A 12661-nucleotide genomic window follows, 5' to 3' on the forward strand; every position below is an offset into this window, starting at 1 on the left:
GCGTGCGCGCCGTGCAGGGATGCGCGCGGGATGCGTGCCGGGAGGCGAGCGCGCCGTGCGCCAGGCCCTGCACCTGCTGGGGAGGCAGCGCGGAAACGTCTCGCTCCAGATCCAGGGCGCAAAGCAGCTCGCTGCCTGCAGTGTAAAGGTTGGGTTTCACGGGCCTGCGGAAAGGTCGTTTAAATTTAAAAGACTGAAATCCCCCCCTTTCTCTCGGAGCTCCTGCACCCCCCTCATGCGGTAGCAAGCAGACTGCAGGAAAAGCCAGGGTAATTTTCTTTTCTGGTTGTGCTTGGGAATAGCACATACACTGCAGAGGGAGCCTCACGGGGTTGTTTCAGGGTTGTTTTTTTTTTTTTTTCCCTGTCAGCAAAATGTTTAATTTTTCAGGCCCTGAATTTCTTCACTGTTTCCTGCTGTGTTGTAAGACTGCTGCCGCACAGGGCTGGGCCTCACCAGTGCAGCTCTGCAGCCCCGGAGCTGGCTCGCGCCGTGGCGTGTCCTGATTGCCTCCTGCGGGCAGCAGCGCAGGCAGCAGCGCAGGCAGCAGGCAGCCCTGCTCAGCACCCAGCAGCACGCCGGCAGCGCAGGCTTGCACAGCATCCTGCTCACTGCCCCAGCACACAGCCCCCAGCCTTGGTCCATGACCCCACGCCCTGGGTTGTGTTCTCCCAGCCTCTCAGAGAGTGCTGGCTTTTGGAAGCCACCAGCCCCCGAATTTTGGGGAAGACAACCCAGTAAGGGGAGCTGGTGGCACTGGGCAGGGCAGGGTGGGACGGGTCTGGGGGAGACGCAGGGACACGGGGTGAGCAGCAGCCAGCAGCGGGTTGGGGTGCTGGGGTCGCAGGGGGGCTCCACGCGGGGTGGCGGGGACCGCGCCGTGCCCCTGCCGCACGCCCATCCGGCTCGCAGGCTTCAGCGACAGGAAACGCCGTCACTCGCACGCTCGGCAAACCTGCGTCTGGTTCAGCTTATTCTTCCTCTTTTTTTTTCAGAGGGTAAGGCAGAGAGCGGGGCTTGGGACGCGAGGCTGGCTCCATGTATCCGGAATCGACCACTGACTCCCCGGCACGACTCTCGCTGAGGCAGACGGGCTCCCCCGGGATGATCTACAGGTGAGCACCGGCCCGGGCGGCCCCAGGGGCTCGGCAGGACACAGCGATCCCGCGGCCGTTGGTGTGCTTGGTGGAAAACCGCTTCCAGGACTGCCAGACCGCGGGCAGCCCCGGGGCGCCAGGGCCTCGTTTTAACAGCTGATTCCTCCGGTTACCGTCCGGGAGCATGCCGGTGCCCGGTGCATCGGGCACCCACGGGTGGGTGCAGCACAGGGGGGCACCACCAAATCCCTGCTGCCACCACCGGTCCCGGTTCGGCCGCGCGGTCCCGCCGGGCCCTCCACCTTTCTAACGCGGTTTGTGGCATGTTTCTTCTCTCTCCTCCTTGCTGTCGGAAGCGCTAGGTATGGGAGCCCCAAGCGCCAGCTCCAGTTCTACAGGTAACCGAGTCCTTTCTTTCTCCCTAAAAACGCCCCCGGGAAGTAGAAATGTCCCACACCAGGGCAGCCCCTCGCCTGTGGCTGCCCCACGTCCACGCAGGGCTCAGGGAACCCCTCGGGACGTTCCCCGGTGGGCCCGGCCATCACTTAAATCCTCGAGCCATAGAGTATCCTGAGCTGGAAGGGACCCACGAGGCTCATCGAGCCCAGCTCCCAGCCCCACACAAAACCGAGCCATATATCTGAGGGCACTGTCCCAATGCTTCTTGAACTCAGACTCGTGCTGTCCGTCGGGTCCGTGATCCCTGCGCGTGCTGGGTGCTGCCCGGGGCGCTGGGGAGCGGCACCGCGCACCGAGGGCCCCGGCACGCCGCCGCTTCGCAGGGCTCTGGCCTGGCCGGCGCGGGGGCCAGCGGGGGGTGGGACACGCCGTCGTCTCCTCACCCTTGACGAGCCTGGCTCGGCTGGTGCTGTGCGGAGAACAGCCTGAGCCTGTTAGCTTTTCCCAAGGGCTGCGCCAGGAATCCGTCCAGCCCTTTCATCTGCTCCTTCCATTTAGAGAAATGTCATTAACTGATACATAAGACAACACATGTTTTTTTCTCCAACCTTTTACTGTCTAAAATTAAAAAGGCACTTTTCCCTGGCGCATGGTGCCAGCAGGGCTCTGGGAGCCACCTCAGTGCTTCCAGGGACACCGTACACAGCGGTGCCGGGCCGGATCCGGCCTGGCCGCCACCAGGACAGCCCGCGGTGGTGCGAGGGGCGATGCGCCGTGGCCTCCCCCTCCATCCCCCAGCACGGCGTGTGGGTGGAGGAGAGGGTGACAGGGTCTGGAGCAGATCTCCGTTTAGGAGAAGCGTGTCTGCCCAGAGGTGTTTGCGTTTTGGACCCGGCGTCCCTCGGCAGCCCAGCTGCGAGCCCTGCCACCATGCCGAGGGGCTCCTCGGCACCCCGGGTGCCGCCGCCACGCGCGTCCCGGCGGGGCGCAACCTGTCGCTGCGCGGCGCCTCGCTGCAGCCACCGGCGAGGGGCGGCTCCGGGCAGGGGAAACGATGCCAGTGTTCATAAAGCAGCTGCACATCCACAGGCTTTTAGAGAAGAAGTCATGAATAATTGAGCTCCTGTTCGCTAGGAAGAAAATACCCTAATAGGGCTAATGGAGCGCTGCTAAAAAACTTGACTCTGGAGGGACCTGTATTCACCAATTGCTTTGGATGCTAAGCATCGACACTCCCCTAATGAAAAAAAACACAGCTGTGCATGTCTTATAGCTGTCCAAGGGAACCCTAACAACCCAGAGCTTTTCATTTTAATGAGCAGGATCCCCAGAAGCCGGGTGAGTCCGAGCAGCCGGGCGGCGCGGGGCCGGATGCGCACGGGGCCGGGTGGCGAGGAGGCGGCTCCCGGTGTGCGAGGGGTGCGTTTGTCTGGGCAGGGGTCTGCGTGCCCCCGGCCACACAGCGGGGCCTGACGGGGGTCAGAGGGGTTTCCCTCCCGAGGTAACGCAGGGCTCGTTTGGTTGGGGGTGTTTTCGTTTGTGGTGGTGCTTTTGTTCTGTTGCAGGCAGGGTGTGAGATGTCGGGTGTGGGCTGGAAAGTTCCCTGTCTGCCCCTGGAGGGGGGCACCCGCCTCGGGCTCACCGCTGCCTTTTGGCACCGTGGCACCGCTCGTTGCGCCCTCGGAGCACCCTGCGGCACATTCGGCTCTGGGTGCTGGGGTCCCCGCGGGCTGGGGACGGGGGGTGCTCGGGGGTCCTGCCTGCAATCCTCCGCAGAACAGCAGCTCCTGCTTTGGCGTGTCGCTGCCCGGGCTTTGGCAGCTTTTCCAGCCCCCCTGCTGGGGCACTGCTTCTCGTTGCTCAGCTAGCACAAAGTTTTTGCTAATAAGTTGCCCGTGGACGCACCCAGTGCTTTCCTGCTCTGCCTGCCGCCTGGTAATGTTGCTCAGCCAAAAATCAGAGAGGTGTCAAAGCAGGGCATGCAGTTAATTACCACCTCGCTCCTTGGAGCAGCTCACATCACCCCCACCGACTTCATCCGCCGCCTTAATTTAATTGCAGCGAGATGAAGCCAGAGAAGTGTGCGGCAGCGCTGTGCGCTCCTTTGATTTTCCTGGCTGCTGTGGAGCGAGGGAGCCCTTGGGGCCGGGGGGCTGCCGGCACCGCGGGGTGAAATCCCTCGGCCGCGGGGAAGGGCTCCGTGCCGGCACTGCCGGCTGCAGGCCCCAGCTCCGAGGCACAGCAGAAAGTGTTGGGTGGGCGCAGGCGGTCGGAGGGGTTTTGCTTCCCACGCCGCTGTCCCCAGCTCCGTGCCCGCTGCCTGCCGCTGGGTGCCCCCACCCAGAGCAGGGGCTGGGGCACCGGGGAGCGCTGCCCCTCCAGCCAGCGGCGGTCAGCGCGCCGCCAGAGCTGGTGTTTGCGAGGTGTTCAGGTTTTGTTTTGTCATAGCCCCGGCTGACCTCAGGAGAGGGGATCCTCTTTTCATATTTCCCTGCGTTTTAGGAGCTCTTGCTGCTTGATTTTCCTGAGCAGGAGGAGTTCTACGGTATTTTCAAACACATTGTTTATCCCAGAAACTCCCCAGGGTTTTCAGTAATTCCTTGCAAGTTAATGCTCTTTTTTTTTCTTTTTTCCTCTTTTTCTGCTTTTTTCTTGAGGTCACACTTCACTGGAAGAGCGCACGCTGCTTTCAAGCTGTGCTGCCGTAAAACAACTTCTCCGGAAAAAAAGAAAAAAAACCACAATGCCAGAAGTGGGGTGTTGGGCACAGCCAGGCTCTGTGCTGGGCTCTCCCCATCCAGGGCCCGTTGGGAGCCCCCAGACACGCGCAGCTCGCTCAGGCCCTAAGAGCAGTGGGTGTTCCAGAGAGCAGCAGGGAAATCAATGCCACCTCCTCGGTGCCGCCACCAGCGAGGTCGCAGGCGCTGCCGTGGGGCGCTGGGCGCCTCCGGCCGTGCACGGCGCCCGCAGTGCCGCAGGCTGTGTTCAGTGCCGCGCTCGGCGCCGCGCTGCTGCTGCAGGGAAGGTGTTGGCTGGCGGCACGGGCTGCAGCCGCCTGCTGCGGGCACCACAGGCACCCCGAGGGCTGCCAGCGAGCGCCCGGCGCCTGCGGCCCTTCCGCAGGACTCCTGCCCCACGGGAGCCCCGCGTGGCCGTGCGGCCTCGCTGGCCAGCGAGCGTGGCCCATGTGCAGGCACCGGCTTCCGCCAGGAGCTGCAGCACTGCCCGTTCCAGCCCAGCCAGCTCCAGGGGCCACCCGTGTCCCTTTGCTGTGCATTCCTTAGGGAAACGCAAACCGGTTGCAGCCCGGTCGGTGCCCCCCGTGGAAGCAGAGCCGTGCCTCAAGGCGGGCAGGCTGTAGTGGTGCACCCAGCTCCGCACCATCACAGCAGGAGCCCCAGGACCCCGCTGCATCGTGCAGTGCTTGTACCCATGCCGTGCCATGCCAGGAGGGCAGCGTGGTGGGGCTGAGCCCCACGTTGAGCACCCCATGCAGCCCCATCAGCAGCACGGTCCAGCCCTGGCAGCACCCCTTCCATTCCCCTCCCTGCTGCTGCGCTGCATTTGCCATTTCTTTTGCTCGTTGGCTTTCCTGTGCAGATTTCTGTTCCGCTTAAGCCAGTTGTTTTGCCATTTATCGCCGGGGCCCCTTGTCCCCTCCCCGGGCCGCGCGAGGGGCAGACCTGCTGCGGGTCCCCACGAGGCCGGGCACGAGGCTGGGGCCCTGGGGCGCCACGGCGCTGCGGGAGGTCGGGGCGGCTGCCCGGCTCTCTGCGCCGCACCCCTGAGCGCCCGCCGCCCGGCCGGCCCGCAGCCCCCGCGCTCGGGCAGCAGGATGCTGTCCATGACGTACAGCGAGAGCCTGCGCAGCGTGGCCAGCCGGCACCACCCGGACTGGGGGCTGCAGCAGCCGCGGCGGGCGGACGCGCTGGAGCTGCGGCGGCTGCGGGACGTCCGCGCGGCGGCGCAGGCCAAGACGCTGGAGGAGTTCCTGCGGACGCACGGGCTCTCGCTGGACGGCTGCACGGCCCGCGCCACCGGCATGAAGTACAGGTAAGGGGCCGCGGCCGCTCGGGCGAAGCGTCGTGAGCACCAGGCGTGCCGGCCGGGCACAGAAATCCCGGCGGCGCCAGGGCTCGGTGCGGTGCCCAGGCTCGGTGCGGTGCCCGGGCTCGGTGCGGTGCCAGGGCTCGGTGCGGTGCCCGGGCTCGGTGCGGTGCCCGGGCTCGGTGCGGTGCCCGGGCGCGGGGCGGCGTCGCAGCCGGCTCCGCGTGGCGCTTCCTGCAGGCGACGCGCCGACGCCGCCCGGCCAAACGTAGCGGGACGCGGCCTCTCTCTCGATGACGGTGCGATCCTTTGCAGTCCCTCGAGGGAAGGAGATCTGGCGTGGTGCTTGCAGGGGAAGCTGAAGTAAATCAGCGCCTTGCTGTCTCGCTCGGTCGATGGTGCTCTTTAAGCTTCCCGTCTTATTTTTGTTTTTACTTCAGTGTCGGTGGGAAGTTTGGAAGTGCAAATGTATTTTGTGCAACGGCGCGGCCCTGGCCTTTTGCAGTGTTTGCAGGAGGATTTAATGTGTGCCTCCGGGTGCCCTGTGCTCCCCCGGCCTCTCTGGCTGCAAAATTAAACACTGACGTGGGGGGGGGGGGTAGAATAAAGCTGAGAAAATGTCCTGCTGAGCCGGAAAGCTGCCTGTGAGCACAGGGACAGCTGGCACCATTAATTTTGCATGTAGGTCCAGGGCGCGGTGCGGTGAGCGGCGTATCGGTGTTTCAGCTCGCTCTTGTCCCTCTCATTACGGCACCGTTGCCGGAGGGGGGATGCGCAGAGCACCCGCAGCTTCCCAGCACGGCCCCCAGCCTTCATGCCCCCGCAGGGGAGAGGGCAGCAAGGGCGAGGAGCTGTCCTGGCCGCTTAACAAAAAGCGGAGGTAGCATTTACACGTCGCGGCAGCCCATTTAATATTCCTGCGGCAGTTATTTATTGATGGAGTGCACCAGCAGGCACGGCCCTTGGGCGCCTCCTCGCTCGGGGCCGCCCGTGGCCCAGGGGACAGCCCAGGGGACGGGGGCGGCTCGGGAGAGCTGCTGGGGCTGCTCCCGCAGACCCGCGGCCATTCCTTGCGCTGGTGGCTGTGGGCGAAAGCTGGCGGCAGCGTTAATCTGGGCTCAGCGCTGCGGGGAGATTAGCACGGGGCTGCTGGGGGCACGGAGCTCCCGCCCGCAGCTGGGGGATGCAGGAGCGCCCGCGATACTCGTGCCCCCGGGGAAGGTGCCCGCCTGGGTCGGCCACAGGAGAGCAGCAGGAGTCCTTTCGGAGGGGAGCGCAGCAGGATTCCCCCCGCCCGGGGCCGGGGTCTGCTCGCGCTGCCGCCCGCGGATTACCCAGCCCCGCCGCCCGCGCTAAGGAGCTTTGAGGCAGAGGGAAGCCCGAGCGGATCACAAGTTGTCTCGTTGCATCGGAGGCTGATTTATGTAATCCCCCTGCACGCCCCCGTAAGCCAGTCCCCAGCCCCGAACCATTTTCCTTGTGCTCCAGAAATGACTGCACAGCGCTGCACTGGCAGCCCGGCTGGAGGCTGGCTCGGTGGTTCCTCTCCTGCTCCGACCACGACTCCCCGGCCCTCGGAGCCCTGCCTGCTGGGGCACTGCCGCGTGTCCCCCCGGCGCGGAAATGCCCATGGAGCCCACGGCCGATGGCCCGTGAGCACAGCCACTCGTGTCCTTCCTTCAGCAGATGCTGGAATTGGGTTTCGGCTTGATTGATTTAGCTGTTCCGTGGGGAAGTTTCAGGGAAGAGTCACACAGCACCAGCTTCAAACCCAGCGAGGCTTTTGCCCCAGGAGAAAGCGGGAGGGCTGGTGGCATCTCCATGGGTTGTGCGTTTACCCAGTAATAATGTACTTTTTAATGTGCAAACACTCCTGTGAGAGCTTTTAAATCTGACTTGGATCAGCTTAGGAGCAGAGACGCTGCACTGTTATTGCGCAGCTGAAGGAAGACAACAGATCCCTTCACGGCCAGGGGCTTCCTTCCCCATCGTCGCCTGTTGCACCCCAAAACCCACGTCCTGCGGCTGGACTGGGGGAGCAGCGCCTGCAGGGCAGGGTGGAGGCAGGGGTGGAAGCCGGCAGGGATTTGCCCAGGGATTTGGCCCCGGTGGCAGCGGGGGGCAGCCCCCTGGTCTCTGTGCTGGCCAGGAGTCGTGAATGCACTGCTGTCAGCACTCCTCCGCGGAGAGAGCCTCAGAGGGACAAGGTGAAGGCAGAGAATTCGAGAGGCTTTCCAGCAGCCCTGCGCAGCAGAGGCACGCGCTTCAGAAATAAAGGGGGGTGTGCGCCTTCCCGGCACGGAGCGGCTGGAAGTGGTCATGTTTCTGCCTCCCCACCTGCTCCGACATGGTTTGTTTGCTTCCTAAATCTCATCAAATATTGATGGCCTGGAGCTGATATAAGCTGGGTCTCTCGATCCAGCCCCGCAGCCGTCATGTTGGCTGAGTGATGCTTCGCAGACGTTAGGAGGAGGGCCCTGCTTCGCAGAGTTTGCCGTCTAAATTTAGGCTGCTGCCGCTGCTCCCTGCCGCCTCCGCGGCCGCGGGAGGGTCGCGGGAGGCGAGGGGCGCCCGGCGGGCGATGCCGGGGGGCTGCAGCGCAGCGCACAGCCCTGGCCGCGCGGTGCCCAGGACACCGGCCCCCCGGGGGGCACGCACCCTTCTCCCCCGCGCAGCCGGGGCGTAGGGACGCTCCCCACGGCACGGCACGGCTGGACCCAACGGCAGCATCGGCGACGCTCGGCGGAGACCCCGGGGTCTGTGTGTCCGGGAGGGGGCTGGAGGCGGAGGACAGCACCGCGACGTCCCCAAGTTTGCCTTTAAGCCTCGGACAGGCAAGCACCGGCGCTGCCGCGGGCTGAGAGCGAACACGCGGCGTCTGCTGGCTGCTGCGCTTTGCCCTCTCCTCCGGGACCTGCGCGTTCCTGGGGGAAGCCCTCCCCGTTATCCTCACCCCTGACGCTCCGCAGCGCGCCCGGGAGGAGCGGCTGAGCCCCGGGGAGGGAGGGAGCCTTCCAGCCCGAGCCGCAGGGCACCATGCAGGTCTCCTTTGTGTGCTCTGAGCACAGCATAAAGAGCCGGAGCGCGGAGGACCGGCTGAACCGGCAGAATGCCAGCAGCCCCAGCCTCGGCACGCGCAGCAAATTCCGGGCAGTGGCCATGGTCGCCCGGAGCCTGGGGCAGCTCTCGGTGCAGAACGCCCCGTCGTCCAGCGAATCCAGCGTGAAGCAGCCGGGGATGAAATACAGGTAGGAGAAGGATGCGCTGCTCGCTCGGGGAGATGTGCCGCCGCTTCGGGTGCGTGTGATACCCCGCGCTGTGATTTGTGCAGGAGGGAGGCTCGGGGCTGGGGGTGTATTGTTCCCATCTTCCTGCTCCAGGTTTCTCGGAGCTACAAGTGCTGGTCTGCTCCGTGTGTGCATTGCTCGCCTTCATTTCCTTCCTCGCAGTTTGCTGTCTTTCCCCTCTCAGTATGGTTTCGGTCCAACCTGATGTAAAACAGTGGAATGGGAAGGGAAAAAGTAACCCAGAAATGCAGTTTGGGGTTTAGGAGGACTCGCGGTGCCTGGTGAGCCTGCGGGAGCGGGCAGTGGCTGAGCTGGGGAAGTTGGAGACTCCGTGGCACACGCTTGTTCGTGGGCTGTGAAGGCATCGGGGGCTTTGCAGCGCTGCCAGTTCACTCACAGCCCCAGGGAGCGTGTGCTGAGCTGCGAGAAGTGTTCGGACCCTGTCTGTGTGTGCGGGCCTGGAAATGAAGCACGGCGTGTGCACCGCGTGCCCTGGCCGGCACAGGCTGGGTTAGCGCGCTCAGCGCCCCGCGCTTGGGCAGGGGTTCCCCACGTAGCTGAGCTCCCGCCGAGCCCCAGCTGATCGCGGCAGCGTGCTCCCGCTCCAGCCCAGATGCGAACGGTGCTGGGATGCAAAATGCATCAGGCAGGCGTACCGCTGGAATGAGATCAGCCGTCGCCCTCTGTTATCTTCCTAATTAGCCGCGTCCCCCTCGCCTGGCGTGGCTGCGTGCACTGCCCGGGGCTTGGGGTGCCCGGTGTGGCAGGGCTCGGCTCGGCGCTGGGCAGGGTGGGCTCAGCGCCATCCCGGGGTGCGGAGGGCGAGCATGGGCACTGCCACAGCCAGGTCTCCCGGCGGTGAAACCACAGACACACAGACACAATGCATACGCCAGCGTCCTGTGCGCCGCTCTCCCCCTGCCCGGTTCCTCTCCGAGCAGGCAGGCACGCTCTTCCAGCTCCCTGGGCCACCCCTCTGCCAGGCAGTGACCTGCTGGGGCGGCTGCCGGAGCCTGGGTCCCTCCGAGAGCCTCAGGAGGTGATGGTGATGGTGGCACGGCACCTGCACCGGGGTCACCGAGCTCTCCAGACACCCCCGCTCTCCTCCATACAAAGGCTCCTTGCAAACAGGCGCTGTACAGGCCCTCCGCCGTGCGGGGGGATGCCCATTCCCTGAAATTCCCGTGCGTGGCCTCCCCAGGTAGCCGCACGTGTCTCGGTTTGGCGACCAATCCATAAACTTCTGGGCAGGAAAGCCATGGGCAGAGGCACTCCCATTGCTCCTGTGCCAAGGGGCTGCCTCCCGTGCTCGGGGGGGGCTCCTGGAGCAGTAGCGGTGCCCGTGCGGCGTGACACGGGTCGGGCGAGCCACGGCTGTGCTCCTCTCCATGTCACAGCCCCACGTCCCTGTCCCTGGCCTTCACCGTGCTGACAGCCCGCGGCGATCGCCGCTGCCCCCTGCTAAGCAGGCTAAAAATAAAATGGGTTTGAGACGCGGAGCATCTGCTCCGTGGCGCGGGAGCAGCCCGTGCCTTCCAGATGTTGGACAATGATGCAGCAGCGCAGAAGGAAAGCGTCCTGATTAATCTCAGCCTGAAATTAATAAACGGCATCGCCGTCCTGCGGCTCTGCTCCGTCCCCGTGCCCTCAGCCCCGCGTCGGGCGGCCGGGCCGGGGCCGGGGGGGCCGGGGGGCGCGGGGGGCCGCGGGCCCTCGCAGTTGCTACGCGACTCGGCTCCGGCAGCCGCACGCGGGCGGGCTGCAGCAGCTCACCTACACTTTATTTATTTTAATGCTTGTTGTTTGAACCTTTGTGATTTTTAAAAATGCGCTATCAATCACCGTGGCAAAGGCAGGAAAGACGTCTGCCAGCCTGGATTCGTTCCCGAAAGAATATTCTCCACTTCTTTGAGCCAGCCGAATTTTCAGTGCCGTGCAGGGGCGCTTCGTGCCTGCAGGCACCTGCTCCGCTCGCCAGCCGCTTCTCCCCGTGCGAGCTCCCGGCGATGCCGGCAGGGCGAGGACCGGCGGTCCCGGGGGCAGCGTCCCACATCAGGGCAGGGCTGGGCACCGCGCTCCCCCCTGGGGGTGCTCCCCCGGCAGGCGCTCCCCGCCTTGCCCCTCGCGTGCTTTTTCCCGAGCCGTGGCGCGTTGTCCCAGGACGCGCACGGAGGCTGCTGACACAGTTACGGGGCCAGGCTGGGCACTTCCCGTTTGCTTTTGCTGCCGGCATGCCCCTGTGCGCTCAGCCAACTTTTATTGCTCAGTGATCTCTGGTTTCATCAGCAATTATTGTCTCTCGGGGGAGCCGCATCCACCGTTGTTGTTCTTTCTCTTGTACCTTCTGGCTCGCGACAGCCCCAGGTTTATTTCGGTTTTTCCTGGTTGCAGAAGTAGAGCAGTGACTGTGGTTAGGTCTCGGTGCTTTCAGCTGGGCTCAGCTGTTTCATCTTTCCCCCCTCCTCCTATGTTAAAATAAATGCCTGACTTTTCCAGCCATGATTTGTGGTTTAGAGGAGAGACGTGCGTCTGTTGGGTTCTCCTTTCAGAGGGTCACTTCTGCAGGTGTCTCTACACGCAGCGTGGGCCCTGGTGCTGTGTGTGCCTCTCTGTCCCCATTGCTGCTCTCCCACCCCCCTGCTGTGCAGTTCCCTGTTTTTTTCTGGGCTTTTCCCCCTCTCTCGCTGGTGGGGGGCACCAGCACCTCGGGGTGTCCGGCTGGGGGCTCTGGGGGCCAGCTGCTGCCTGTCCCCACGCAGCTCGGGGCAGCCCAGGCGCTCCGGGCCCGCTGGCACCGCTTCGTGTCGTGCAGCGATGCGCGGGACACGCAGGGAGCAAGGTGCGGATCTGCGCCCGCCCCACGGCACGCAGGGCCGCTGTGCGTTTCACTTCGTCACCGGTGCCCGTTCCTGGGTGGGTTTCACTCTCCCCGCTGCCCCTCACCTCCCGCTCGGGGATGTGAATAAACGCAGCCCCGGCCCCGCAGTGTGCAGGCGGGGAGCTCACGTAGGCTGTGCCCTCCAAGAGCCGGGCAGTGCCGGGGGGGTCGTCTTTTTAATTAGCTTAATTAATTATCATTGTGAGGATTTACGATTGCTATTCTAATGGGTCTCTGTCTTGCAGAAATCTGGGCAAGTCTGGGCTGCGAGTGTCCTGCCTCGGCTTGGGTGAGTGCCCGCGCCCCCTGCACGGCTCCTGGCTCGGGGGCGCGCAGCGGGGCTCCTGCGCGCTCCGTGGGGGAGAAAAAGCGGACGGTCAGCTGCTGGCACGGCGTTTCTTGCACTCCCAGCAGCTAATTGTAGCCAAAAATTTCTGCTTTGTCCTCAATACGCACGCCGGCTCGGCGCAGCGGCGGGGGCAGCGCCCTCACAGAGCCAGCTGCTGGCCTCAGATCTGGCTGGGAACGTGCGCGGGACGAGCGGCCCGGTGGGCTTCCAGCCCCTGTGAGCCGCTTACAAAGCACGGAGAGATGTATTTACGGCTCTGCGATTGTCGCTGGCGACAATGGGTTTCTGTGACTGAAACGTTACCACTCGCTTGTGAAGATAAGATAAGAGGGGGCTTTCTTCCGGGCTGGCAGCAATGCTGCGATGTGGCCCAGAAGTTCTCACGTGGTTTTCTCTTTTTCTCCCCCGACATAACAGAAAGTGAACGGTATGTGCTGCGAGTGCTTTGCCACATGCGTTGGTGCAAAGCGTGGCCACCGCACATGGGAGCTGTGCCAGGGTAGCTGGGGTGGGCGGTCGGGGCACGGCGCGGTCGGGGCACGGCGCGGTCGGGGACGGGACAGAGCCCCCCCATGGCATGGCCCCACTGCCGCCCGTCCGCACC

At 64.5% G+C, this 12661-nt stretch overlaps 1 protein-coding gene across 12 annotated transcripts in view; it reads left to right on the forward strand.

The window, feature by feature from the left end:
* The window catches only part of KCNAB2 (potassium voltage-gated channel subfamily A regulatory beta subunit 2), a 289172-nt gene that overhangs the window by 268394 nt on the left and 8117 nt on the right, over positions 1–12661 (forward strand). For 6 of the 12 annotated variants that reach the window (XM_066982157.1, XM_066982156.1, XM_066982155.1 and 3 more), the window contains 3 exons: positions 996–1115; positions 1454–1495; positions 11954–11997. In XM_066982157.1, the coding sequence (XP_066838258.1) occupies positions 1039–1115; positions 1454–1495; positions 11954–11997 (163 nt within the window). In that variant the 5' untranslated portion in view covers positions 996–1038. Of the gene's footprint in view, positions 1–995; positions 1116–1453; positions 1496–6145; positions 8792–11953; positions 11998–12661 lie in introns of those variants that run through there. The other 6 variants (XM_066982158.1, XM_048067355.2, XM_066982159.1 and 3 more) reach the window with 4 other exon arrangements.

Source organism: Anser cygnoides, chromosome 23, assembly GCF_040182565.1.
Source record: "Anser cygnoides isolate HZ-2024a breed goose chromosome 23, Taihu_goose_T2T_genome, whole genome shotgun sequence".
Lineage (NCBI taxonomy): Eukaryota > Metazoa > Chordata > Aves > Anseriformes > Anatidae > Anser > Anser cygnoides.